The sequence below is a fragment of the Dipodomys spectabilis genome, unplaced genomic scaffold (genome assembly GCF_019054845.1).
Source record: "Dipodomys spectabilis isolate Male_0828 unplaced genomic scaffold, ASM1905484v1 ptg000528l, whole genome shotgun sequence".
NCBI lineage: Eukaryota > Metazoa > Chordata > Mammalia > Rodentia > Heteromyidae > Dipodomys > Dipodomys spectabilis.
In genome coordinates this window covers 700,760-728,603 of record NW_024871205.1, presented here as the reverse complement: position 1 = coordinate 728,603, position 27,844 = coordinate 700,760, and the positions used below count along the sequence as shown (strand labels likewise).

General features: G+C 59.7%; 1 protein-coding gene across 1 annotated transcript in view; it reads right to left on the bottom strand.

Annotated features, from left to right (window-relative positions):
- Positions 1 to 1,164: 1,164 nt before the first annotated feature.
- Positions 1,165 to 27,844, bottom strand: part of Wwc1 (WW and C2 domain containing 1) — a 51,370-nt gene continuing 24,690 nt past the window's right edge. Inside the window, exons 4-23 of the mRNA XM_042670222.1 lie at positions 26,685 to 26,755; positions 25,412 to 25,491; positions 23,480 to 23,609; positions 22,569 to 22,715; positions 21,664 to 21,737; positions 20,558 to 20,779; positions 18,896 to 18,985; positions 17,832 to 18,286; positions 16,132 to 16,240; positions 15,668 to 15,748; positions 14,368 to 14,454; positions 13,518 to 13,713; positions 11,241 to 11,381; positions 9,801 to 9,892; positions 7,537 to 7,657; positions 5,879 to 6,040; positions 4,630 to 4,722; positions 4,047 to 4,244; positions 3,278 to 3,399; positions 1,165 to 1,944 (exon numbers count right to left, since the gene is read on the bottom strand). Of these exons, the coding sequence (XP_042526156.1) occupies positions 1,878 to 1,944; positions 3,278 to 3,399; positions 4,047 to 4,244; positions 4,630 to 4,722; positions 5,879 to 6,040; positions 7,537 to 7,657; positions 9,801 to 9,892; positions 11,241 to 11,381; positions 13,518 to 13,713; positions 14,368 to 14,454; positions 15,668 to 15,748; positions 16,132 to 16,240; positions 17,832 to 18,286; positions 18,896 to 18,985; positions 20,558 to 20,779; positions 21,664 to 21,737; positions 22,569 to 22,715; positions 23,480 to 23,609; positions 25,412 to 25,491; positions 26,685 to 26,755 (2,738 nt within the window). The 3' untranslated portion in view covers positions 1,165 to 1,877. The remainder of the gene's footprint in view (positions 1,945 to 3,277; positions 3,400 to 4,046; positions 4,245 to 4,629; positions 4,723 to 5,878; positions 6,041 to 7,536; positions 7,658 to 9,800; positions 9,893 to 11,240; positions 11,382 to 13,517; positions 13,714 to 14,367; positions 14,455 to 15,667; positions 15,749 to 16,131; positions 16,241 to 17,831; positions 18,287 to 18,895; positions 18,986 to 20,557; positions 20,780 to 21,663; positions 21,738 to 22,568; positions 22,716 to 23,479; positions 23,610 to 25,411; positions 25,492 to 26,684; positions 26,756 to 27,844) is intronic.

Below are 27,844 nucleotides of genomic sequence, written 5' to 3'. Positions count from 1 at the left end.
AGTGGCTGGTTTCCACGGAGACCTTCCCAGCCCGGCCGGAAGCCACGCTGGGAACGCGGGCCGGCCTGGGGCTGGCGCTGCCCGCGGGGAGGCGGCCAGGGCTCTGCCCTCGGCAGCCGCACGAGGCCTCGCTGACCTCAGCCGTGGCGCGAGGATCGAGGTGTTCCTTGGGACCGTGATCCAGCTCGCCAGAGGGACCACAGGCAGAGCAAGAAGCGGCTGTTGGCTGAGAAGGAATTGTTAGATCCCCCTCTCCGCCCCCCCGCCGTGCTCGCCGCCTCTCTGCAGGCTGCATTTCCTTTTTTGTGTGTGTGTGTGCCAGTACTGGGGTTTGAACTCAGGGTTTCATGCTTCTGAGCCTTTTCTGCTCAAGGCTGGTTCTCTACTACTTGAGCCACAGCTCCGCTCTGGCTTTTTGCTGCTGAATTGGAGATAAGACTCTCCACCGACTTTTCTGCCCAGACTAGCTCTGAACCATGATACTCCTGAGTAACTAGGATTACAGGTGAGAGCCACAAGTGCCCACCGGGGACTTACTTTTCTAACCATAGAGGCCCCACGAAGCCAGACCACAGCCAGAGACAGCTCTGAAAAGAGAAAATGCTGTGAGGCTTAGGTCCTCCGCTCCTGGCTAACATCCCAGCCACTCAGGAGGCTGAGATCTGAGGATCGCGGTTCAAAGCCAGCCTGGGCAGGAAAGTCTGGGAGACTCTTTTTTATTTTTTTTTGTCGGTCATGGGGCTTGAACTCTGAGTCTGGCGCTGTCCCTGCACTCTTCAGCTCAAGGCGAGTGCTCTACTGCTTGAGCCACAGCGCCACTTCCAGTTTTTGAGTGGTTTTTATTGGAGATAAGAGTCTCACAGACTTTCCTGCTGGGGCTGGCTTTGAACCGTGATCCTCAGATCTCAGCCTCCTGAGTAGCTGGGATTACAGGCATGAGCCACTGGCACCCGGTTGGGAAACTCTTATCTCCAATGAACCACCAAAAAAGCCAGAAGCAGAGCTGTGGCTCAAGTGGTAGAGCACCAGCCTTGAACAAGAAGCCAAAGAAGAAAACAAGGTTGTATGTTCCAGCTCCAGGCCCGGCATCCCTCCCCCAATAACGAAAACACGTGGGAAACCCAGAAGCAAGGGGAGGGGGCCTTAGAGATGGAGGGCAAAGTCTTCCGAAAAGGCCACTTTATTGATGGACAAACGGCGTTCTCCACAGCCCTCCCCGCACCGGTCAGTGGTTTCACTGGGCCTGAGACCCACGCGGCCTGTCGCCAGCCGGCGCAACGCCGAGTCAGGTGACCACGCCGGCTCCGGGGGGCTCACCAGGAGCCAGGACACACCTCAGAACCCCCTGGCGGCGTCTGCGCTGGGCTGACGTTTCTGTTGTCCATGGCGTACAAAACCCGTGCCGGAGGGAAGGTCAGGTGTGCTGCTGCTGTGGCGTTTGCCGGACCCGGACGTCCGGGGAGGACTCCCGGCCCGAGCCTGACTTCTTATTGCGATCCAGCCTCTAAAACAGGCGAGGCCGGGCTGAACGGCTGGCAGGAGAGCCGCGAGGGACGCTGCTACAGCTCATTTAAATTCTCTTTCCCAAAAATACACTCCTAAATATACAAACTATACAATCTGGTCACTTAATGCTGTTTTTTTTTTTGTATTTTTATGTTTTTCTCCCCCTTATTAATTATTTAGTGTGTGTGTTTTAATCATCATCAGACCCAGCCAAGGAAAACAAACAAACAAACAACTGTGTTCATCTCAAACCAACAAGAGTGCTAGAGGACTTGTAGCTCGGTTCCTTCATATAACCACACATAAATACGTTCGCCACAGGGGGGCGCTGGCGGCCTGCCCGTGGGACACGGGAAATACTTTTCTGGCGATCAGACGTCATCTGCGGACAGGGCTGGAATGTGCAGCGGGGGCTGGGTGAAGAACCCCATCTTCTCCCTGGGAAGGCAAAAGCCGGGCCTCAGCCGGACTCCGGAGGCATTGGCAGCAGGATACATCTTTGCGTGTGGGTGCTAGGAGGCCCAAGGCCTCCTCTACCGGGAGCCACGCCTCAATGCTGGGTCACACACATTCTCTGTGTGGGAGCTTTCCGTTCTGGGTACCGCAGAACCAGTGGGAACCATCACAAATGTATAGGCCAAGGCTGCGACACATATCTATAGTCCCAGATACTTGGGAGGCCGAGGCCGGAAGATCTTGAGTCACAGATTTGCGACCAGCCTGGGCAACACGGTGAGATTCATCCGCCCCCTGCCCCCCACGGACAGATATCCCCTGTAGAAAGATGGGGTGGGGTGGGGTGGGGTGGAAATCTCCCAACTGAGAGCCACTCTCTCAGGGACCCATTAACATGGCCAACTGCCATCTGTTCAAAGCAGGGGCCCTGGATCACTCCCAACATTTGATCTATGAGATCCAGCTCATGCCTGTAACCCTAGCTACCTGGAGGCAGAGAAGAGGAGACTCACAGCTTGAGGCCAGCTAGTCTGGGCAACCAAGTGTCTGAAACCCCATCCAATAGCTGGACAAAGTGGTACCTGCTGCCCTAGCCACACAGAAGCCGGAGATGAGGAGGATTGAGGCTTCAGCTGAACGGGGCGTATCGCAAAACCACCAGAGCACACAAGGCCGGGCCCGGCTAGGTGGAGAACCTGCCCGTCTACCAGCAAGTGCACACCCCAGCGCTGCCACCAAGGCAGAAAAGGCACGTCCGAAGAGCCACGCGGACCGCAGCACCTCCTCAAGGGTTTATGTTCCACAAGAGGGTCTTTTTGGCTATCTGCTGTGTCGTCTGGTTTTTTAGTTTTTGAGTCAAGGTCTTGGGGTCTTGCTGTGAGAGTTGAGTAGCTCAGCATGCCCGAGGGCTGGCGTGACAGGCCTGCACCCCACGCCGGCCTCAGAGGACTCCTTGTTAGTACCCACGCAAACACAGCATCCTCATCAAAGGCCAGCGCAGATCCACCCGCAAGGCCCTCTGGGGGCGGGAGGCCCCACGTGGGGTCTTGCGGTGGGAGACCTGGCTCGTCTGTTTAGTGTCCACCCCCTGGCCGGTCCTCGTCAGTAGCCGCGTGGGAGGGGCCGAGGGGAAAGGCCAGGCAGGGGGCTGGGAGGACCCCAGCATTAGCACGCCAGGCTGGGGCTGAGGCTCGTGGCTGGCGGGAGAGCCTGCGGCGCGGGGTGCGGCTTGGCAGATGGTAGGAAGAGCGCCAGCGCTGGCTGGGGGGACTGAGGAGGGCGGGCGTGCGGGGCAGGGGGTGGGGTGCCCGCTCACCGCAAGGACTGCACCTCTGGGGGCTCCTTGTGGCTCTGGCCCCGGAGTCTGAGCACATCCTTGGCAGCCGACCTCAGCATCTTCTCCGTCTGCAGCTCGGCCCTCTGCTCCGTGCTGTCCACCTGTAGCGCAAAGCCAGCAGGGAGACCCTGAGACACGTGCCTTTCCACGCCCACAGCCCGCAGCCCCATCCTAGCCACTGGAGGGTCGAGGCCAGCCCAGGCAGGAAACTTGGCAAGACCCCTGGTCCACCCCGGGGTTAAGAAACAACATCGCACGCAGCAGGGAGACAGGAAGAGAGAAAACGAGCCTGTGTGTGTGTGTGTGTGTGTGTGTGTGTGTGTGTGTATCTGCCTTCCTCTATGCACAGAGCATCTCCAAGTGACCAAGGCTCACGGTGTGGGATAAGAGACTTCATGATCACCAAGTGCCAGCAGCTCACGCCTGTCACCCCAGCTACTCAGGAGGCTGAGATCTGGGGATCGTGGCTCAAAGCCAGCCTGGGCAGGAGATTCTCATCTCCAACGGACCACCAAGAAGCCAGAAGTAGTAGAGTGCCACCCTTGGGAGAGAAAATGCTCAGGGACGGTGCTCAGGCCTCGCGTTCAATCAAGCCCCAGCACTGGCGCAAAACCCACCGCCAAAGCTGTGTGCAGACCCGAATGTGTCACCGGGAGCCCTGGTGGGAGCGGGCCTTGTGCGGGGGGCCTGGGGGCCGGCCGGCAGCGGGGCGGCAGCCTGGGGGGCAGCCTGGGCGGGAGGGGCTCACCCTCCGCTCCAGCAGCTGGCGCGGCAGCTCCCGCTCCCCCAGGCTCTGGGCGCGCTCCAGCTGCTCCTGCAGCTCCTTCAGCGCCGAGATCTCCTGGGTCAGCTGGTGGTGCCAGGTCCGCGTGGCCTGCAGGTCCAGCTCGAGGTCCAGCAAGGTCTGGAGCGGGCGCTCGGGGCGCAGGGACTGGACGGATGAGGGCTGCGGGGGGGGGGGGCGGCTCCGTCACCAGGGAGGCCCGCCCTCTCTTTCCAACCACAATCCCCACCCCTGACTTCATCTGCAGACTCTCACGCCTCCCGAACCCCGCTGTCTGCAATCCCCCGAGCACCACCGAGCATGGCGCCACCACCACCCTTGCCTAACTGCACTCGTGCTCCAGGCTGGAGGAGCGGGAGATCCACCCAGGCAGTCACGTGACCTGCAGCTGGCCAATCAGAATTGCACGCTCGCCCCTGCCCCATCCATTAGCAGGTAAACTCTGTGGCTGTGGCCGCACAGGTCCACTGGTCCACAGGCCGGCCCTCACCCCGGGATGGAGGGGGGATGGAGGAGGGCAGGGCGGGACCTTCCGGGGGACCCTTACCCTCTTCATGCGGATGCTGCGTCTCTCCAGCGAGTTCCGAACGAAGGCGGGCTTTTTGGACAGGGTAGAGCTGTCACTGTCGCTCCGGTTCAGCTGGGAGACATACACAATCCAGCATGGTAAGAAGACCTTCTAGAAGGTTCTCTGGGGGGAGGGTCACCCAGCCCGGTCCTCCCCTCCTGGGCTGCCCAAGGCCTGAGGGGCCACTCAGCCACACAGCACTGAGGCAAGATGCACAGTGCTCCGGCCTGGCCCCACGCTGAACAAGACGGGGTTCCTCACCGCCTTCTTCCAGCCCCCCCCCCCCAATCCCCAGGAAGCTGGTAATGCTCTTTTGGTCTGGGCTGAACAGCTGGTTAAGAGAAGCCCCCACCCCCCACTCTAAAATTAACTGCTGTGGGGGGAAAACAGGGTAGGGAAACAGAGTGCCCCCCTGTAGTCTAGGGAAATGGCAGGAGAAGATCTCATTAACCAGCAAAAAGCTGAAAATGGTGCTGTGGCTCCAGTGTTAGAGCGCAAGCCTTGAGCACAAAGCTCAGGGACAGCGCCCAGGCCTTGATTCTAAACTCTAGAGCCAGCACGAGCATGTGTATGTGCGCGCGCACACACAGAACAATAACAACAAAAACTACCAATGTTTCTCACTACTGACTCTTATTTTCTCCCAAAATTTATATATATTTCTGGGCCTGGGCGCTGTCCCTCAGCTCTTCAGCTCAAGGTGAGCGCTCTACCACTTGAGCCGCAGCGCCACTTCTGGTTTTCTGGTGGTTCATTGGAGTTACGAGTGTCACAGACTTTGCTGCCCGGGCTGGCTAGGATTACAGGCGTGAACCACTCATGCTCAAGGCTGGCCCTCTACCACGTGACCAGAGCTCTGATTCCGATATGTGCACTTAAAAAAAATTTCTCAGTGAGCCAGGCGCTGGTGGCTCACACCTGTCATCCTAGCTACTCGGGAGGCTGAGATCTGAGGATCACAGTTCAAAGCTAACCCAGGCAAGAAAAGTCCGTGAGACTCTTATCTCCAATTAAGCACCAGAAAACTGGAAATGGCGCTGTGGCCCAAGTGGTAGAGGGCTTGCCTTGAGCTGAAGCACTGAGGGACAGCACCCAGGCCCCGAGTTCAAGTCCTACAACTGACAAAAAAGTGAAAAACGAAGTCATCTTCTCCCTCCGGGAGGCAGAGTCCTGTGAAGAGACTGCCACGCGGGGACACGGAGGCTGGGCAGGTCGGGGAGCCACTCACCCGGCACACGTACTGGCTCTGGGGTCCCGGGGAGAAGGTCTTGGAGCGGATGATGGTGCTCCCGCGGAGGAGCGGCCCGGATGAGGGGGGGCCCGTCCGGTCCTTGGGCCGCACCACCATGGGGGGCGGGGCCGCGGTGTCCGTGTTGGTCTCTTTGTCCACCTGGGGACCGGCGGGGGGTCAGCAGTGCCCACCCCGAGTCTTCCAGCTCGTCCTGCCAGGATGGTCCCCAGGGCTGGGAGTGCAAATCCTCCCCTGGCAACCATCGGAGCGCGGGCTCCCCGAGTTCCCACGGCTTCCCCCCCAGCCTCCTCTCCCCCTCAAGAGAGCTGCTGGAGAGCTTTCTGGAACTACAGGGAGGGCTTGTTTTGAAACCCAGGCTGTGGGTCTTTTTCCTGTCTCCGCACAGCGCTCCCCAGCAAGCACGCACAGAAACACCGGAACGCACACGCGGTCCTCTAAGAGGCAACACTAATACCTTGGCCCTGCACCCCGGGGCCCTGCGTGAGGGTGCACAGGCTTCGGGGGGCCACAGGCACCTCCCGCGGCCGGCACTCAGAATCCACGAAGTCGTGGATGCAAATGCTGCACCGCAGCGTGCAAGAGGAAGCCCACAGAGGCCCAGGAGCCCGAGACCCGCTTTCCCCAAGCAAAGACGTTGGCTCCCTGCAGGCTCTGGTCCCACTGGGCATGGCTGGGGATGACAGGAAACCCCTTTATTCTCAGATTTCTCACGTGTGGTTCAGACCAAGTGTGGTCTTAAAAAAGTGCAAAGCAATTTCTAAAACCAAACTTTTTTTGTCAGTCGTGGGGCCTGAACTCTGGGCCTGGGCGCTGTCCCTCAGCTCTTCAGCTCAAGGCCAGCGCTCTACCACTAGAGCCACAGCGACTCTTCCAATTTTCTGGTGGTTCATTGGAGGTAGAGTTTCAGGGATTACTTTCCTGCACAGGCTGGCTTTGAACCGCGATCCTCAGATCTCAGCCTCTTGTATAGCTAGGATGACAGGCGTGAGCCGCTGGTGCCCGGTTCTAAAACAAAACTTTTAAATTCCCTCATGTGCACTGCACAGTGCAATGGATATGGAGAAATACTCGGCCAGTCTTGAGTTCTTATCAGGTGTGATTTATGTGTGTGCATATGTGTGTGCACGTGTGTATGCATATATGAGCTGGTACTGACTGGGGCTTGAACTCAGGGCCTTGTATTTTTAATTATTTTTTAATTCTCATTCATTAGTGGGACAAGAGGGTTTCAATTCACCTGTCAGCTTATAAGCAAAAAGTATCTTTTTTTCTTGCCAGTCGTGGGGCTTGAACTCAGGGCCTGGGCACTCTCAGTACTCAAGGCTGGCGCTCTACCACTTCAGCCACAACTCCATGTATGGCGTTTTTGCTGGGTAATTGGATGTCAGAGTGTCATGAGCTCTCCTGCCCGGGTTGGCTTTGAACCGTGACCCTCAGATCTCGGCCTCCTGAGTGGCTAGGATGGAGGAGAGAGGAGACAGAGCCGAGGCCTCCATGAACTTCTCCAAAACCACCTGAGGCCGGGAGGCCGGTCAAGGCAGCTGGTGCGGGCTGTCATCCCTGTGGGAGGTCCCGGACGCAGAGCGGGGAACGCTGTCTCCATGACCGGGCTGTTCCGGGGGCCCCAGACTTACCTTCAACGCTGGCTGCTCATCCTCAGCCAGAGAGGCTTTCCTGGAGAAAACGTCCTCTTCTCCCTCCTCTTCCTCCCCCTCCTCGGGCACAGCCTCGTTCTCACTGGTCTCCTCCGTCCTCCTATGACACAGAACACCCGGCTCACCATCCAGAGCCGCACCTCACCCTTCCGGCGGGCTGCCACGTCCCCCCCCTTCCCCCAACACCCAGGGCCTGGCGTCTGCACACACGGTTGTTTAGAGCCGGGGCTGAGCAGAGCGTTCGTGACCCTGGGTTCTCTCTGGTGAGACCCAAAACAAAACACCTAACCAATGAACTGGCTGGGCACTGGTGGCTCACACCGGCAGTCCTAGCTCCTTGAAAGGCTGAGATCTTTTTCTCTTTTTGTCTGCGATTGGGACTCAAGCTTCGCACCTGATCCTTCACTCATTCATTGGCTGGCATTCTACCAACTGAACCACACCTCCAACCCCAGGGGCCGGTTCTTTTCTTTCTTTTTTTTCAGATCTGAGGATCAACATTCAAAGCCATCCTGGGCAAGAAAGTCCATGAGACTCTGTCTTTTTTTTTTTTTTTTGTCAGTTATGGGGCTTGAACTCTGGGTCTGGGCGCTGTCCCTAGCTCTTCAGCTCAAGGCGAGCGCTCTAGCATTTGAGCCACAGCGCCACTTCCAGTTTTCTGGTGAGTTATTGGAGATAAGAGTCTTATGGACTTTCCTGCCTGGGCTGGCTTTGAACCACAAGTCAGATCTCAGCCTCCTGAGGAGCTAGGATTATAGTCGTGAGCCATTGGAGCCTGGCTTCTATGAGATTCTTGTCTCCAATAACCACCCCAAAACCAGGAGTGAAGCTGTGGCTCACGTGGTAGAGTGCTAGCCTTGAGTGGAAAAGTTTGTGGACAGGAAGTGGCGCTGTGGCTCAAGTGGCAGAGCCCTAGCCTTGAGCTGAAGAGCTGAGGGACAGACAGAGTTCAAGTCCCACAACAACAACAAAAAAAAAAAAATTAGAGAAAAAGCTTGGGGACAGTTCAAACCCCAGGACAGACTCATCTATCTATCTATCTATCTATCTATCTATCTATCTATCTATCTATCTATCTATCATCTATCATCTATACACACACACATATACACACACAGAAGTATAATTGGACACTGCTGTGCAGTGTCTACTAAATGCAAAACACACTGGGCCCTGCAGTGACACATATGGCATCTGTCCTGGACAGACAGACACCGCGTCCCTAGGGGAGGAGGCAGTATTCCAGTGTGGAGTCTGATGACTGTCTCCTGCATGTATTCAATACTCTGAGCTCTGTTTTGTTTGTGGATCTTCCAAAAAACACCACCACTGGCGGCAGCAGCAGCCCCCTCCCCCAAATCCTGCGTTCTGGTCCTCTGCTCCGGAGGACTCCAAACAGAGCAGAAGAGGTTGGCACAGAGGCCCGCTGGGCTGTGGTGATGGTGGTGGGAGCGGGTAAGGAGGGGTGGGGTCGGGGGTCTCGGGGCCACCCCAGGACCCAGGGCAGCGCCCAGCCCTGGGGGAGGGTGTGTGGATGCCAGCAGCAGCAGCTGCCTTTGTGAGTCAGGGGCCGGGGAGTTTGAGTGGCAGGAGGAGGGGAGCGGGGGCCGCAGGGGGAACGAACAGAAGGCCGTTGCTAGGAGACAGCTGGAAAAGTCCTCACACAAGCTGGGAATCGAGCTCAAACCAACTGATCTGGTGCCAGGTTCGCAAAGACAGGCAGGACCGGGCCTATTTCTAGCGTCAGGGCTTCGCCTGGGTAAAGGGGGATACAGTGCAGTCCCGGGGTACCAGAGCAGAGCAGGGGCAGTGGGGGGACACCAGGCGGAACACACAAAACCCCCAGGCGGCGTGTGTGGCCTTGCTCGCAGGGCGCCCAGAACCCCGCAGCCTGCGGGGCCGATGCCGCCTGGAAGGCTCCTGGCACCCTGTGAATGTGGAAGAGCGTCATTATCAGCGGCTGGCACAAATGCTAGGGGAAGCACACTTCCGCATCCACAAAGGAGGTGGCACACAGGCGTGGCTGGCCACACACCCGTGGAGAACCGTGTGCACGGCCAGAGCAGACTGGACGACAGTGGACCCGAGCTGGGCTGCTGTGGCTCTGCTTTTGTAACAGACGAGGACTTCCTCTTTATGTGTATTGTTTGCCCTCTGGTCCGAGCTCCCCCCCTCCCCCCCGATGTCATGTCCAGGGATCTCATCCATCGCTCCCCAGGCCTCAGGAGCCTGCCCTCACTCACCAGCCGTCCTCCTCCGCCTGAGAGCCGGCCCGTTCTTCCTGCCTCTTCCTCAACTCCACTATGGTCTGTTCCAGCAGTGCGGACACCGCATCCTGCAGAGGAAGAGGCCATCGGCCGCTTAGAAATCAGAACCACAGGCCTTTGGGCTGGGAAGGTGGCCTAGTGGTACAGTGCTTGCCCAGCGTGCATGAGGCCCTGGGTTCAAATCCTCAGGACCGCATACACAGAAAGATCCAGAAGTGGGGCTCTGGCTCAAGTGGTAGAGTGCTAGCCTTGAGCAAAAGACGTTCAGGGACAGTGCCCAGGCCCAGAGTTCAAGTCCAGGACTGGCAAAAAAGAAGGAAAAAAAATTATAGGTCTTTGTTCCTCTCACCAGCAATTCTGATGATTACACCGTTAGCTAGCAAATGAACTCGGGGTCCAGGATGGGGAAGGAAGGAAAGAACAGAACAATTACAATGGACATGGCAGCTCACGCGGTAGTCCTAACTATGTGGGAGGCAGACATCTGGAGGACTGTGGTTCAAGGCCAGGCTAGGCAAGTTAGTGAGTCTACCATCCCAGAGAAGCTGTTTGTGGTGGCTCACACCTGTAACCCCAGCTAGCTAGGAAGCACAGGCAGAAGCATCTTAGTCTGACAGTGGTGGACAAAAGAATTAAAAGTGAAAAGGAGCCGGGCGCTGGTGGCTCACGCCTGTAATCCTAGCTACTCAGGAGGCTGAGATCTGAGGATCGCAGTTCAAAGCCAGCCCAGGCAGGAGAGACCGTGAGACTCCTATCTCCAATAAACCACCAGAAAACCAGAATTGGCGCTGTAGCTCAAGTGGTAGAGCGCTTGCCTTGAGCTGAAGAGCTGAGGGACAGCGCCCAGGCCCAGAGTTCAAGCCCCACGGCCGACCAAAAAAAAGAAAAAAAAAAAGTGAAAAGGAGCCAGATGCAGGCAGCTCACACCTTTCATCCTAGCTGCTCAAGGGGCTGAAGATCTGAGTGTTAGGGTTGGAAGCTAGCCCGGGTAAGAGAGTCCGTGAGATTCGTATCTCCAATAAACCACCAGAAAACCAGAAGTGGAGCTGTGGCTCAAAGTGGTAGAGTGCTAGCCTTGACTAAAAAAAAGAAAAAGCTCAGGGCAGTGTCTAGGCCCTGAGTTCAAGCCCCATGACAGACCCCGTCCCCCCCCCCCCCAAAACAGTGGAAAGGGTCAAAAGGGAGATGGCCAAGCGGTGGAGGACCTGCTTTGCAGATAAGCCGAAAACAACAAAAATGGAACAACCGAGGGCCTGGGCTATGGTGCGCACCCCAAGTTTAGAGAAGACAGAGAAGGGGTACCCCAAACGCAGAGAGGAGCGAGGAGGTGGGGGGAGGGAGGGAGGGCCACACCCCACGGCCTGCAGGGGGCTCCCGGCCCTGCTTCTGAGGCCCAGTCTGCTGAGCCCCGCTTACCGTGTTTGTGGGGCCTGGGGACCCCGCGGCCGGGGCCTCCCTGCTCAGCCTCCCCAAGTCTTGCGAGCTCAGAAGGTTGTACCAGCGGGTGAAGCTCTCCCCAGACCGGCAGATCTCGGCGAGGCTGATCTGGGCTCCTCCCTGCAGACACAGGAAGGAGAGGGGTCCTGGGGATGGGCGCAGCGGGGATGGGTGCGGGTTTTAATCTGGCTGCACGGGCGGAGAGAAGGGGGACCACCGAGAACTGACAAAGCAGCGACGACACAGCCATTTATGGTGCCCGGATGGCAGGCCGGCTGGCCGCGCCTGGCCGGTGGCTCTGACTGCCGCGTGGAGGGGCAGGCGGGACTCTAGGCCCTCGGGGGAGTGGCGGCCTGCCATCTCAGGAAAGTGGCCGTGTGATCTCTACACGGAGTGCGTGGTCACAGCCACACAGAGGAACAGAGCCCGCTGCGTCCAAGTGTGTCGTTTGGGGTTTTGGTATGAGGGAGATGATGCTGGGGCCTCGCTCCTCTGCTAAGCAACTGCTCTGCCCCTTCAGGTTACTGTTTTATTGATTCATTTATTTTATTTATTATTTTATTTGTCAGTACCGGGGCTTGAACTCGGGGCCCGGGTGCTGTCTTCTTACGCTTTTCTTTGCTCCAAGCTGGTACTTTACCACTTGAGTCACAGCTCCACTTCTGGCTTTTTGGTGGCTCACTAGTGATAAAAAGGGACTCACGGCCGGGCACCGGTGGCTCACGCCTGTCATCCTAGCTACCCAGAAGGCTGAGATCTGAGGATCGAGGTTCAAAGTCAGCCTGGGCAGGAAAGTCCATGAACCACCAGAATACCGGTTATGGCGCTGTGGTAGAGCGCTGGTAGAGCACTGACCTTGAGCCCAAGAGCTCAGGGACAGCGCCCAGGCCCAGAGTTCAAGTCCTACAATCAACAACAACAAGAAAACAACAAGAAGACTCACAGTCTTCCCTGCCTAAGCTGGCTTCCAACCGTGACCCTTACATCTCAGGATCTACAGGAGCTGGGATGATAGGTGTGAGTCGCTGGCACCGAGCACATTTTATTCTATTTTCTTGCTGAGATAGGGTCTCACTAACGTTGCCCAGGCCAGCTTCGAACTCTAGCTTCTTCTGCCTGTTTTGAGGACACAGGACCCAAGGCCACGCCCACCAAGCGCTGGGCCCAGACACTGCCAATCTGCGTTCCGCTGGAACTGCTGATTTTAAGAACAGATTGGGGATTCCACAGCCCAACAGTTCTGGGAGACTCCACGTGGGTCCACGTGGGAGCGTGACAGCCCTCCTCCTGTCTCACTTCCTCTCCTCCAGCCACAGAACCCACAGCCTGGCGTCCAGACCCCGGGGGCCTGCCCCAGTGCCCACGGGGGGCAGGGGGTTCCCGTGGGTCCCAGTAGGGACCACGCAGCGGAGGGGCTTTGCCTGCTGCTGTAGCAACCCAGAGGCCGGGGGAGGAAGGGCATCCGCTAGGGAGGAGCAGATAGGATCAGGTCCTTCTCCTGGCTTAGCGGCTGCTTCGCTGGAGACGCCCTGGAAAGTGCTCGCCCGGCCGCCAACGCTTCATCTCCAGCTGCACCCACAGAGCCCCTTGCTGGCTTCAGATGCCACATGGGGGGTGGGAGGTGGGAGGGGGCTGCCAGCGAGTGCTGCCCGGATCACTGACAGCTCTGGCCCGAGGGAAGAGCCTCCCCCTCCGGTGAGCCCATTTCCTGGCTGGCATGCAGTATCTTTTTGTTGTTGTCAGTTCTGGGGCTTGAACTCTGGGCCTGGGTGCTGTCCCTGCACTCTTCAGCTCAAGGTGAGCGCTCTACCGCTTGAGCCCAGCACCACTTCTGGTTTTCTAGTGATTTATTGGAGATAAGAGGCTCACGGACTTTCCTGCCCAGGCTGGCTTTGAACCGTGATCCTCAGATCTCAGCCTCCTGAGTGGCTGGGATGACAGGCGTGAGCCGCGGCGCCGGCTCGGCTTGCAGTATCTTATGCCATGCGTATCACTGCTTCCCTGTCCACGCTCCGCAGCTCCTGGAGCACAGCCCTGTATTTGTGGCGCTGTTCTGGGGTGGGGGGTAAGGGAGGGACGGGGCGGGCTGCCATGGGTGCTCAGCATGTGTGGACACTTGCTCCACATCCCAGTTGCACCAAACACGATCTAGAAACGGGGCTAATGCTCCCCCCCCCCACCCGCATCTCCTTCCCGCCTTGAGGCTGGAAAGCAAGTGGACAGACGGACGGACGGATGGACGGACGGGGTCCTCACCAGGCACTCCTCGGGGTGGCTCGTGTCAGAGGCACAGAGGTCCACTCGTAAGGTCTTCTGGTGAAGGGCGGGGTAGGACATGGACACCCAGAAGGCCTCGTTGAACACCAGGGTGTCGGCGGCGGCGTCCAGGGGCCGGGTGTGGAGCAGGCAGGCGCTGCTCTCTGGGCAAGGAAGGATGGCCACGCGGAAGTTCCTGGAGGGACGGGACAGGAGTCCGCTCAGCCGGGGATGCGCGGCGGGGCTCCCGGTGCCGTGCCCAGCGTGGAGCGCAACGTGGCATCATCTCCCCGGCCGCCCCCAGGGGCTCTGGATCTCGGAGGGGGCTGAGCCCCAGGCAGCGTGCAGAGGCCCAGGGAAGACCCCGAAGAGCCAGCAAGGACAGAGGTCTCACCCCTGCAGAGGGCACTGGGATTGTTATGCCAACCGCAGAGCTGGCCTCGGACCCCGAGCCTCCCTCCTAGGCCCCGCGGCCCCGTGTCCCTACAGGTGTCGAGGTGAGAGGTCACTGGCACGTGGCATGCAGGTGTCCGTGGCTGGGGGGGGGACACGCGGCGGCTGGCGTGCCCGGGCGGCCCTCAGAGGCTGACCTGCAGCCTGCCCCATGCGGGAGGCTCTACCGGGACAGAGCAGGGAATCTAAGAACGGGATCCCGCGGCACTGCCTGCAAACACGGGTCCTGAGGCTTCCTCCTCCCCCACGGACACCGAGCGTCTGTTTGCCGGTCTCACTGCTCTGGGTGGGAATCCCAGCGCCACGCTCCGGGAGAGCGGAGGAAGCAGACACCGTGTCCTGCACGGGGTGTGTGTGTGTGGGGGAATTGGTACCAGGCCGGCTCGGTAGCACTCACACTTTCCGGCCGTGCTGGGGGGACAGCACAGAGAGGCCGCGCAGCTGTCCGATCCGTATGGCGAACTGCTTACTCTTCTCATCGTACCTGAGAGGAGAGGGGGAAGGACCCGCTGTGGGCCACACGCTGGTCTCTCTCCTCTGCCTGCTTGTCCGTCTGCCTGCCTGCCCGTCTGTCTGTTTGCCTGCCTGTCTGCCTTCCTGCCAACCTGTCTGTCTCTCTGTCTGCCAGCCTGTCTGTCTGTCTGCCTGCCTGTCTTGTCTGTCTGCCTGACCATCTGTCTGCCCATTTGTCTGTCTGCCTGCCCACCTGCCCGCCCATCTGTCTGTCTGTCTGCCTGCCTGCCTGTCGATCTCTCCTAGGGACTGTAGTGATTTACATGCACAGCTCTGCTGCCCAGGTGAATTTTTAAATACAGGCCAAGTGTGTATGTAAGATCCTGACGCTAAAATGTTGGCAATAAATTCCAAAAAAACCCACAAAAAGCAAAAACAAAACAAACAACAACAACAACCCCCCCCCCTAAAAAAAAACAACCCAAAAAAACCAAGCCAGGTTGCTGGTGGCTCACATCTGTATTCACAGATGCTCAGAGGGCTGAGCTCTGAGGATCACGGTTCAAAGCCAGCCCGGGCAATGAAGTCGTGAGACTCTTGTCTCCAATAAACCACCAGGAAACTAGAAGTGGCACTGTGGCTCAAGTGATAGAGTGCTCGCCTTGAGCTGAAGAGTGCGGGACAGCGCCCAGGCCCAGAGTTCAAGCCCCACGACTGACCAAAAAACAAACAAACAAAAACCAAAACAAAGCAGCTGAGCTGAGCTCCAGTGGCTCAGGAGGCTGAGATCTGAGGATCACAGTTTGACACCAACCTGGGCATCTGAGACTCTTATCTCCAATGAACCACCAAAAAGCTGGAAGTTGAGCTGTGGTTCAACTGATAGAGCACTCGCCTTGAGCTGAAGAGCTGAGGGGCAGCGCCCAGGCCCAGAGTTCAAGCCCCAGGACAGGCCCACACATGAGGCAGTGGAGGCCGCCCCAAACCCCACCACCAACAAAGAGAGCATGATGCGGGCGTCAAGCCAACCCGGGCAGCAGCCCCGGGCCACCCAGCACCTGCGCTCCCCTGGGAGGCGGGGACAGCTGGCAGCTCTGTGGCTGGAAACCCATGGTGGCCGGTGGGGCCCGGGCGCTGCTTCGGCCCGCAGAATCATGGAGTCACGGGCGGGTCCTTGGGCAGGGCCACCCTCGGTCCGCCCTGCCACCCCCATCCCGTCCCCAGCCCCCCCCCCCCCCACTCACTTCAGGGTGATCTGAGCGCGAGCGGTGCCCCCAGCGGCTTCTGATTCGCTGTCGAACGCGGCGGCTTTGGAACTGCCCAGTCTGGAAGACAGCAGGGCTGGGGTCAGCCTTCTGCAAGGGTCAGCCTCCCTGTGGGGTCGGGGATCAGCCTCCCTGTGGGGTCAGGGGTCAGCCTCCCCACAGTGATCGGGAAGCAGGGTTCTCCCCGCCAGGCTGGAGTGCCTGCTGCCCCTGTTTCCTGGGGTCCCCTCTCTGGAGGAACCCCGTTTTCCAGCCACGGCTTCCCTGGCTCACAAATGCTTTCTAAGTCGCTCAGGGCCTCCTCCTCATGTCTGCCTCCTCCCACTGGCCCGCACAGGGCTGGGCAGGGCACTGACAACTCCCTCCCCGGCCTCCACACGCCTCCCTGGCCTCCACATGCCTCCCCGGCCTCCACACGCCTCCCTGGGCCCTCGGGGACGCACCTCCGCGCAGAGGCCTCGTACACACCACTGTCCCCAGCCACGGACTCGTCGGACACAGCGGCCGAGACACAGGCCGCTTTCAGGCTGCAGCCCGGAGCCGCACCCACCGCTGCGGGGAGGGGGAGAGGCGAGCTGAGAGAGCAAGACCCCCCCCCTGCACCCCTGCGGGCGCGGCCCCACTCCTGCGGGGCCCGCTCATCTTTGTACTCATGCTGACCCCAAAGCAGGATGGTCTGGGTGATTTCTGCCCCCGACTAGCTGGGCTTGCAGGCGTGAGCCCTGCGCCCGGCCTACAGAACGGTTTCTCCATGCACCCTCGGGTACGAGCCGTCCACGGAACTGCACACACCTCTGAACTTCCAGCAAGGCCCCTGCTGCTTCGGGTGAGGAAGACAGAGGCGACTTTATGTTTAATAACTGGGGGAGGGGGCTGGAGCCCAGGGCCAAGCAAACCCCACCACTGTCCTGCGCCCCAAAGTCCTGGGCCGACAGGAGGGCGCGGGGCACGCACCTCCTCCCTGCTGGGACAGCTTCTAGAACCATCCACGCGGAGCTTCTCGGGATGGGGGAGGGGACACTTGCTCATGCTCTGCCTGCCCTCCCTCCCCCCCCCCCCGCCCTGGCGCTGGGGACAGGTGGAGCAGACAGACAGGTGACATCTGGCCTCCAGGGGGACCCCCCCACCCCGGGGGGTCGGACGGGAACAGCCCGCACCTGGAGACCTCAGCCCCAGCCTCGCTCCCACCAGTCAGTCCTGCACGTAGCGCCTGCCAGTCCCTGGACATGCTGTGACGTGGGGTCTGAGCAGGGGGCCGGCCCACCGGGAGCTGCCCACGGCACGGCCCGGGGCTAGCCTCAGACCCTTCTTGCCACCCCGTCGTGTGTCCGTCTGTAGAGCCCACACCGGCTGGTGCCTCTGGAATGTTCTTTCTCACACCATGCAGGGGAGGGGTCAGATCAGTGTCCCCCCCCCCCCCCCCCCAGCTTCCTAAGGGCCGACCTCAGGTTCTGGCTGTGTTAGGAGAAAATCCTGCCTCGTTCCCTCAGCCCACGGGGCATGGTGGAGTGGAACTGCCAGCCCTGCCCCACACGCCCGAGTGTGCCCCCGCTGCCCAGCCCTGATCCTGCTCCGTCTCTGTCCCCACGCGAGCTGGCACAGCAGAGGCCACGCCCGCCGGCCCCAGAGCTCCCCACGGGACGTTGCTGCTGGACACCGGGACAGATGAATTTGGGGTGTCTGTTCGACTGGGCAGGAGCAAAACCACTGGGGGAAATCCCTTTGCTGCCTGTCACCCTAGCTACTGAGAACTGAGCATCAAAGCCAGCCGGGAAAGAAAGCTCCTGGTGCTTATGTGCTAGCCTTGAGCCAAACAACAACAACAAAACAACCCGAGCAACAGCGCCCAGGCCCGGAGCCCAGGCCCCAGGACCAGCACAGAAACCAACAACCACCACTCTCTATATAGGAGGGCCCAGGGCCCGGGGCCTGGTGTCCGCCTGCCAGGTGAAGGAGTCCTCCAGCCTGTAAAGACGCACGCATGGAACCAGACAGTGACCACCGCAGGGCCAGAGTGCAGGGTAGCCTCCGCCAGCAGCCCACATCTGCACACGGCCCCTTCCACCTCCGCCAGCAGCCCACATTTGCACACGGCCCCTTCCACCTCCGCCAGCTGCCCACATCTGCACACGGCCCCCTCTACCTTGGGCGGTCACTCCTGGCTCCTCCAGCCGGTGTCTGTCCCGCAGGCCGCCACCGCCACCACCAAGGCTCAGCCCACAAAGGGCAGCGCTCAGTTCCAGATCGTCCACCTCCAAGGGGATGAGGAAGGCGTCCGAGGCCAGAAGGGGGTCGGCCAAGAGCGGGGAGCAGGGAGGGGACGGGGAGGAGAAGGAGGAGCGTGGGGACAGGGAGGCGATGGACTTGGGGGTGCCCGGGGCTGGCGGGCGGGTCCGGGGCACCTCGCCCTCCGGGATGGCGGCTCTGCAGCCCGAGGGCCGGAAGCCGGCCGCGCCCTCCAGGAGCAGCTCGCAGCCCGGCGGCCCCAGGGGGTCGCAGCGGAGGTCGGTGGCGCTGGCCGACGTGGACGAGTCCAGGCTGGAGGTGAGGGAGCCCAGGCTGCTGCCGGAGGACAGGGACTGTGTGCTGCTGGAGAGGCTGGGGGAGGGCAGAGGGAGGGTGAGGGCCACCGGGACTCCGGGGAGTACCACACCTCCCCCCCCAAGTATGCCATATGCCCCCATTCCCCTGAAGAATAAAATTCAAGACCCCGGCAAATGCCGGCCGTCCTTGTCACCACAGAAAGCCTAAAAAGGTCGAGTGCAGGCCGGGCACCGTGGCTCACGCCTGTTATCCCAGCTACTCAGGAGGGTGAGATCTGAGGATCTCGGTTCAAAGCCAGCCTGAGCAGGAAAGTCCGAGAGACTCTTATCTCCAATAAACCACCAGAAAATCAGAAGTGGCGCAGTGGCTCAAGCGGTAGAGCACTCGCCTTGAGCTGAAGAGCGCAGGGACAGCGCCCAGGCCCAGAGTTCAAACCCCACGACCACCAAAATGCACACGCCCTGATGCGGGCAGGAAACGCCATCTGTACGCAGTGGCCCAGCCCAGAAGCCCAGGCCGGAGACCGAGTCTCAGACGCTCGAGCACCTGAAGGGCCGTGCCAGTCCTGCTTGGTAAAGACCGGCACTCCCGACAGCCACACGCACGCCGCAGCCGGTGAGGGCAGACGCCACGCCGGGGGGCGCTCGCCCACCCCACACCCACCTCCTGAGCTGGCCATGCAGCACCGTCGCCAGCCGCGTGGCTTCCTCCAGCTCCCGCACCAGCTGGATCCTCCTATCCGTCTGCGTTAGCCTGCGGGGAGAGGTCACGCTCCAGCTGCCCACGGCCCCACAGCCCACACGCACACTGACCGACCCAAAGACCCGGAGCTAGTGCCGGTGGCTCACGCCTGTCATCTTAGCCACTCGGGAGGCTGAGATCTGAGGATCGCGGTTCAAAGCCAGCCCGGGCAGGAAAGTCGGTGAGACTCTTTATCTCTAATGAATCACCAGAAAACTGGAAGTGGTGCTGTGGCTCAGTGGTAGAGCGTTCACCTTGAGCTGAAGAGCTGAGGGACAGCGCCCGGACCCAGAGTTCAAACTCCAGTAATGGTGAGCACACATATGCGTATATGTATGTACACACACAACACACATGTGCGTACACGTATGTACACACATACACACAAAGCAACAGGTGAGTAATATAACTAGAGGCTTATAAAACATTTAGAGGCTCTACTTCCTCTTCTTCTGGAAAGTTCCTTCGCTGCTGGGAAGCTGATGGCAGCCATTGTGGAAAACCCTGTGTTGAGCAGGAGGTAAAAGGAGCCGCGGGCGCTATGGTCTGCTGCAGCCTGCCAGGCAGGCCTCGCGCCTCGGTTTCCGATCCCCGCAGGACCTTTCCACCCTGGTCCTGAGCAGTCTTGGGGTTGCCAGCCCTCTGCACATGGGGGTTCATGAACACGAGAGCCTGTTCCCCCCCGCCCCCCTCCCCGGGGGTTAGCTCTGCTTTCTGTCCACCACCGCTATACTGCTCGTCCCTGGCACCACGTACGTGCTGAATAAAAAGGTGCGACTGCACCCCCCCCCCGCCCCCGTGCCGTGGTGACTTGGTAATACCCCCTTTGCTGTCTATACCTCTTTCCTTTACGGTGCCGTTCCTGGGGCTTGAACTCAAGGCCTCGGTGCTGACCCTGAGATTTCTGTTTTGCTCAAGGCTGGCATTCTACCACTTGGACCACAGCTCCCCTTCCAGCGTTTTTGCTGGTTCGTTGAAGATGAGAGTCTCACAAGCTATCCTACCCAACCCGGCTTCAAGCCTCAATCCTCAAACCCCGCCTCCCGAGCAGCGGGGATGCTGGGAGAGCCCCCAGTGCTGGACTTGCCGCCAACCCCGTGGATTGCCCGGGTCTGTGGATGCCATGCTGCGGGCTGGCTGTCCAACCACCCAGGCCCTGGGAGGACACAGGAAGTGGAATGACCACTACCTGCTTTGAAATGTTTGCTGCTGTTATCTGTTTTCTTTCTTCGGTGCTGGGGATAACAGAACCCAGGGCTTTGCTTATACCAGGCAAGCACTCTATGGCAGCGCTTCACCTCTAGCACTTGGAAGGGTGGACTTCCGAAAGCCGGCACCAGGCAGCCGTTTTGGAAACGTGAGTCCCCACGGAAAGCACCAGGATGGCTCCAGCCCTGCCCTTCTGCCCCTTTGGGCCTGCAGGACAGATGGAGGCCCGTCTGTCTATCCCCTCGCACCCCCCTGGCCCCCCTGATCCCAGGCCCCCCCTGACCCCCGGCCCCCCTGACCCCCGGCCCCCCTGATCCCCAGCCCCCCTGATCCCCAGCCCCCCTGATCCCCGGCCCCCCTGACCCCCGGCCCCACCTCTCGGCCAGCGCCTTGCTCTGCGTGTCCCGGGCGGCCTCCAGGTCCTTGTCCAGCTGCTCCAGCTCGCCCTGGCTCCGCTCCCGGGGGCTGGTGAAGCGCATCTCCTTGAGCAGCTGCTCCTTCTCGCTGAGGAGGACCAGCCGGTCCCTCTCCACGTCCAGCGCCCCAGGCCAGGCCTCACCGTCCAGCCTGGCTAGCTGGATCTTCAGGACGGCGATCCTGAGGACCAAGGGGGTGAGGGTGAGGCTTGGGAGCCGCAGCGTGGCAGGCTCAGGGAGGGGGCCGGACGAGGGTGAGGGCGGTCACACCCAGGCCACATGCCGTCTCCAGGGCACGTGCCTTTCAAGCTAACGACCGCATGTGGGCACCAGCCCTGAGCCCACTGCACAGCTGGCGCTGTTGGGATGGGTGCAGATGTGGGGTCCTCGGCCACGCCCCCCACGACCCAGCTCCCCTGGGCTGGGCGAGCCCCCAGCCCTGCTACTACGTGAGCGGCCTCCAGCGTGCCTGGCCTTTATCCAGGAGGGACACGCGTTAGAACGCTGAGCTGGGCACGGCGCGGCAGCTCAGCGGCTGGGCACCGTTTTGCACGCACGAGGCCCTGAACCAACCCCAGCAGCAACCGGAAAATCAGATTTTTGGGGGGTCAGTGGTGGGGCTTGAACTCTGGGCCTGGGCGCTGTCCCTCAGCTCTCCAGCTCAAGGAGAGCGCTCTACCGCTTGAGCTACCGCACCACTTCTGGTTTTCTGGGGGTTCATATGAGTAAGAATCTCATGGACTTTCCTGCCCAGGCTGGCTTTGAACCGTGACCCTCATATCTCAGCCTCCCCAGTAGCTAGGATGACAGGCGGGAGCCACCGGCGCCTGGCCGGAAAATCAATTTAGTACCAGAAGTTCACAGCACGGAGCCTGGCCTGCTAGAGTACTGACCAAGAGCAGAAGGGAGGCCCGGCGGCCTGGGCCCTTCTCCTCTCCAACCAGCCTGCAGAGGGCCGGAGCGGAGGCGCGGGGCCAGCGCTGAACAAAAAGCCAAGCAAGGCTGCAAGGCCTCGAATTCAAGCCCCAGCACTGGGGTGTCCCCCCCCCCCCCCGCCTCCAGTACCGTCTCTTCGCCTCTTCGTAGCGAAGCCGCAGTCTGACCTTCTCAGCCAACTGGTTGTTGCTGCCACCACCGAACTAGGGGACGAGGAGAAAGCCAGGAGTGAGGCCGGGGCTGGAGTCTTGTGAGCTCACGTGGGGGGTGGTGTGTGGCCGCAGCCCGGGGTCACCCCTCCTCCCCGGGGCGGGGGATGGGCACGCGAGCCCAGCGAAAGCACTTTGCTTCCTTAGGGCCTCGCGGCTGGCCCCAAACTCAGACGTCTGCCAGATCAAGAAGAGCAGCGCCCTGGGCCTGGGTGTCACCGTACGGACCCAAGCAGCTCAGGGCCACAGAGCTAGGGAGGCACAGAAGACGTCGGGGGAGGGACGGGGGGGGGGCACCCGCAAGAATGCAGCCAGAAAGGAGGTGCCGGCGGCTCACGCCCAGCTATTTAGGAGGCTGCCACCTGAGGACTGCAGTTCAAAGCCGGCCCGGGGAAGGAAAGTCTGTGAGACTCTCATCTCCACTTAACCACTAAAAAGCTAGAAGTGGAGCTGTGGCAAAAGCAGGAGACCACCAGCCCTGAGCACAAAAGCTCCGGAACAGCGCCCAGGCCCAGAACCCTGGCTCCTCAGACTGGCGGAAAAGAAAAAAACCACAAATCTGGGGATGGGGGCGGGGGGGGGGGGGTCGACAGAAACCTCAGCAGGCTGCAACTGGGCATGAAACGCTGGGAGAGTGTGGAGAAGGTTCTAGAAGGTAGGATGTGCACCGATTCTGCAGCTCACAGGTGGACAGCAGGGTGGTAGGGGGAAGATCCCAGAGAAGGCACCGTGTCCCCGCATGCCACCGCCGGGCCCAGCTGGGCCTCGTGTTGGGGCGTGGAGTGGGGACCGGGAGGGGGCACAGGCCCCGCCCCGCACACTCACGCTTCCAGAGACGTCCGTCTGCGAGCTCACGTCTAGGAACTGCTTGGGCAGCGGGCAGCCTGAGCTGTCCAGGGAGCCGCTGCTGGACCACAGGTCTGAGCGAGACCCCCGCTCGGGGTGGAAGCCATCCCTCAACGCGGCCAGGCTCTGTGGTGGAGGAGAGACGGGGTGGGTGGGCACGGAGCCTTCGGCGGGGAGGGCGCTCTGTGGTTATGAGGAGGGTTTCCTCAGTTTCCCTGTCTGGAGCCCACGCTGGCCCCACACGTGATCCACGTGGCGAAGAGTCCCAGTCTTAAGAGGAAGCTGCCTGCATCCTGACTCTATCTGCCAGAGTGTGTTTGCTCAGCTCATTCCCTGCTGTGTGACCTGAGAGCCCCATGAACCTCTCTGAGCCCCAGAGTCCTCTCCTGTAAAGCAGGAACCCTGCTGTCCTCTCCCCCAAATCCATCCGTGTTCCCTACACGCCTCAGACGCACAGCCATGCCTTCACCGTGACCCTCCACCGAGAGGAGGGTGGGCGGCGTGGAATTTTCCACTGGTGACTTGAGGTTGGTGCCGAGGAGAGGCTCCGGCCGGGGCTCTGGGGTCGGGTCCGCCCCCAGCCTTCTTTGTGTCTGGTATTTTTCAGCTCAGGTCTGACGTTTCTGCTGCTGGCTCCCCTCCTCCTGACACCTTCCGAACAGCCGGGATGCCAGGCGCTTGCTGGCACGTGTGGGTGAATGGTTGAGATGGGGCCACTCTTTTGCCTGGGCTGGGCTCGAATCCAGTGATCCTCCCCTCCCGCTGTTTCCAGAGTCGTTAGGATTACGGCGCCTGGGCCTGAGTTGAGGGTTTGGGGATGCTGAGACTCTGGTGATGGTTTGTCTGGGCCATGGTGGGGGGAGTGGGGGGAGGGGGAGGGGCTCACACACCTTAATGAGGTCTTGCTTCTCCTTCTCCCCGCAGGTGATGGCTTTCCTGATGGCTTCCGTCTCTCTTAAAACAGCCCGGGCCTCGTCCAGTTGGTAGCCTCCCTCAGCGTCAGACATCTTCCTGTTGATTCTGCCAGACAGGAAGTGGCAGGTCAGGCACCTACCTGGGGGCGGGGCCGTGGGGCGGGAGAGCGCATGCGGGGCGCATGGGGGCGCAGCTGCGCGCCGGGCCGGGGCGGGGGTCTGTGAGGGAGGCCAGGCCGCTGCCTCCACGCAAGGCCGCAGGGCTCCGGCTGCCCAGCCGGCCCCATGGAAGAGAGCTGTCCACTGGGTGCTGAAATGCCTCGACCCCATTTCCTCAGGCCCTGGGCAGCTGGGCTCCAGGAGGAAACGGGGTGGGGACAGGCAGGGAGACAAGGGAGGGGTCCCCATGATGAACTCTGTGAATTTTGTTTTGGTCGTGGGGCTTGAACTCTGGGCCTGGGCGCCATCCCTCAGCTCTTCAGCTGAAGGCGAGCGCCCTACCACTGGAGCCACAGCGCCACTTCCGGTTTCCTGGTGGTTTATTGGAGATAGGAGTCTCACGGACTTTCCTGTCAGGGCTGGCTTTGAACCGTGATCCTTAGATCTCAGCCTCCTGAGTAGCTAGGATGGCAGGCGTGAGCCACCAGTGCCTGGCTTCTGTGAATATTTTATCTCTAATTAAGCACCAAAAAGAAGGAGAAAGAGAAGGAGGAGGAGGAGGAGAAGAGGAGGAAGAGGAGGAGGAGGAGGAGAAGGAGAAGGAGAAGGAGAGGGAGAAGGAGAAGGAGGTGGAGGAGGAGGAGGAGGAGAAGGAGAAGAGGAAGAAGAGGAAGAAGAGGAGGAGGAGGAGGAAGAGGAAAAGAAGAAGAAGGAGAAGGAGAAGGAGGAGGAGGAGGAGAAGAAGAGGAAGAAGAGGAAGAAGAGGAGGAGGAGGAGGAGGAGGAGGAGAAGGAGAAGAGGAAGAAGAGGAAGAAGAGGAGGAGGAGGAGGAAGAGGAAAAGAAGAAGAAGGAGAAGGGGAAGGAGGAGGAGGAGGAGGAGGAGGAGAAGAAGAGGAAGAAGAGGAAGAAGAGGAGGAGGAGGAGGAGGAGGAGGAGGAGGAGGAGGAGGAGGAGGAGGAGGAGGAGGAGGAGGAGGAGGAGAAGAAGAAGAAGAAGAAGAAGAAGAAGAAGAAGAAGAAGAAGAAGAAAAAGAAGAAGAAGCAGAAGCAGAAGCAGAAGCAGGAGAAGGAAATGGAGCTGTGGCTCAAGTGGTACAGTGCTACCCTTGAGCAAAAAGCTCGGGGACAGCATTCAGACCCTGAGTTCAAGCCCTAAACCAGAACAACACCACCAACAACAAAAAGCCCACAATAAACAACCAACAAAAAACCAAAAAAGAAAAACAAAAACAAACCCAACCCATTGCCACCACCACCAAATCCTACACGAGCAGAGCTCAGTAGCTCCGAGCTCCTGCCTCAGCCCTTACTTGCGGCTGGCTGCCTGGCTTTGGTCTTCCTCTAGAAAATGGAAAACTTCTTGAATAACTTCACCAAGTGAAGAGCAAGCAACAAGGTGGCTACACTGATGGGCTCCCGGTCCCCCTCTGGGCGACCCGCTGGGGGAGGGGGAGGGGCCCGTCCGCCTGCGTCCCCTCCCAAGCTGGAGAGGAGCCAAGTGCAGGTACACCCTCCCCTCCCCTCCCCTCCTCTCCCCTCCCCTCCGTCAATGCCCTGGCAGAGCTGCACGCACTGAGGGCCTGGGCACTGTCCCTCAGCTCTTCAGCTCAAGGCGAGCGCTCTACCACCTGAGCCACAGCGCCACTTCCAGCTTTTTCTGCTTATGTGGTGCTGAGGAATGGAACCCAGGGCCTCATGCGTGCGAGGCCAGCGCTCTACCACGGAGCACCTTCCCAGCCCGGGACTCACTTCTTCAGGGTCTGGAAGCCATGCTCCTTGAACTGAAGCTCCTGCTGCAGATGGGTCATCTCCCTCTTCAGCCTGTTGACCTGGATGGCAGACCGCACCGGGCTGAGTCGGGGATGGACCCGGGGAGGGAGGGGACCCCAGACCCCGGCTCGGCTCCCGCACACCCCGCAGGGGCTCACACGCCCTGCCCTCCCGCCGTCTCTGCATGGGCGGCGGGCGGCAGCCCGGCTGGAGTTCCTGTAGGTCCCCCCACCATCTCCCACCCAGGAGATGGAACTGAGTGTCCCTTCCCATGCCACTCTGTCCTAGAAGCGATGGGAGTAACAAGATGCCCGAGGTCCTGGGTTCGAGAGTCCTAGGTTCTCAAATGCCAGGTCCAGCCTGGACAAAGGCATGTCTGGTCCGGGTGGCGTTGTTAAAACTTGTCCTCACGAGTCGTTATTAACGATGGACAGAGAGCTTTCCTATTGGGAGCCTAGGCATGCAGTTCCTTTAAAGGAAGGCCTTGACACGCCAAGCCCACATTTCGGCACGGGACGGGCCCGTCTCTCTCCGTTCACAGCCCCCCACCCCTCCCTGCCGCTCCGGCCCAGTTCCCTCACCCACGAATGGCGTGTCAGCATCTGACCTGCGAAAACCATTCTTTTTTGAGTCTGGCTAGAACCGACGGTGCACAACACTGGCCATGCCACGAGCAGCCGCGGGCCGCTGTGGTTCTGCGCCGGAACGTGGGCACGGTGATGCGTATCACCAGGAGTGGGGAGGCTGGACGGAGCGGGACAGAGCACACCAGCAGGGACCCTCCTCGACTCCACGGCCTTGGAGGATTCTCTCCGCGTCCTCAAGCCTCTGGCTGCTCATCTCTAAAGTACAGGTAATGGCAGCCACCACCCCGTGAGGTGCAGCGCTGTCTGGGGCTCAGCAGACGCCAGGGAGATGAGAGCTGCTAGCAGCGTGACCAACTCACTCCCACGGCTGCCTGGCCCGGCTACTGCGGCCTTCAGGATGAGCTAGAGTTCGAAAGGGGAGAGGCAAATCCTCGAAGGCGGCAAAGACCTTCACCAATGGAGAGGCAAAGCCTCTAAAGGAGCAGAGACCTCCCCCAGTGGGATGGCAGAGGCCTCTAAGGGGACAGAGACCTCCACCAATGGGAGTGGAGAGGCCTCTAAAGGGGCAGAGATCACCACCAATGGGCCTGCAGAGCCTCTAAGAGGGAAAAGACCTCCACCAATGGGGAGGCAGAGACCTCCACCAATGGGAGGCAGAGACCTACCCGGGACTTGGTAGTGGCAATTTCCGCTTTCAGGATCTCGGGGTCATACTTCGAGCTGGATGATGAACACACTATAAGGCAACAGAAAGAATAGAATTTTGGTTGGAGGAAATGCAAAACTGTCTTATTTGGCAGGCGAAATAGACTGAAAGGACTAAAATAAGCTAACTAGTCAACAGAAGGGAAGCTGTCTATCTAATAAACATGGCACAGAAGTCAAACGCTGGCACTGCAAAGAGATAAAGCAAACTACTGACTATAAAGGGAAATTCTGCCGGGAGCCTGTGGCTCACATCTGTCATCTAGCAAGTGAGGAGGCTGAGATCTGAGGATCACGGTTCAAAGCCAGCCTGGGAAGGAATGTCTATGAGACTCTTGTCTCCAATAAACCACTAGAAAACCAGAAGTAGTGCTGTCATTCAAGTGGTAGCGTGCTCACCTTGAGCTGAACAGCTGAGGGACAGCACCCAGGCCCAGAGTTCAAGCCCCACAACCGACAAACAAAAGGAAATGTCTGAAAATCATTCCATAGAATATATCTTATGAAGAAATGTACAGAATAAGTGATATACAGCTGGTGCCTGTGGCTCACACACTTGTGATCCTAGCTCCTCGGGAAGCCAAGACCTGAAGGATTGTGGTTCAAAGTCAGTCTGTAAAAATAATGTCCTTGTAATTCGATCTCTAATTAAGCAGCAATAAATCAGGCATGGAGGGGCCCTGGGGGCTTCACACCACACACTGGGGCTCTCTTACTCTGGGGTCCTCTGAAACAGCTCATGGAACTTTAGGTGATGGCCATCTTTAAACATATCTGCACCTATTTCTCTATCTACACACTCACGGGCAGAGTTGGCTAGCCCATTCCACTTTCTAGCCTTTACTTTTCTTTGGTCTCCCCTCTGCTGGACTTAATAACTGTCATTTCCATGCTTGCTTGGTTTTCTGCAGACTTTGCCCAAGCTCAACTCCACACCCTTCCTGTGATCTATGCCCCTCCCTGGCCCAGAGCACAGACCAGCACACCTTCCCCCCCACCCCAGGCCTGACATCCTCCAGCCCCCCTCCCCGTCTGTGTCTCAGATCTCCCTCTTTCTGGACTATCGCTCCTCTGGACAGAACATTCTAGTAGATGATTGAGAAGGGGAGGGGCGGAAGGA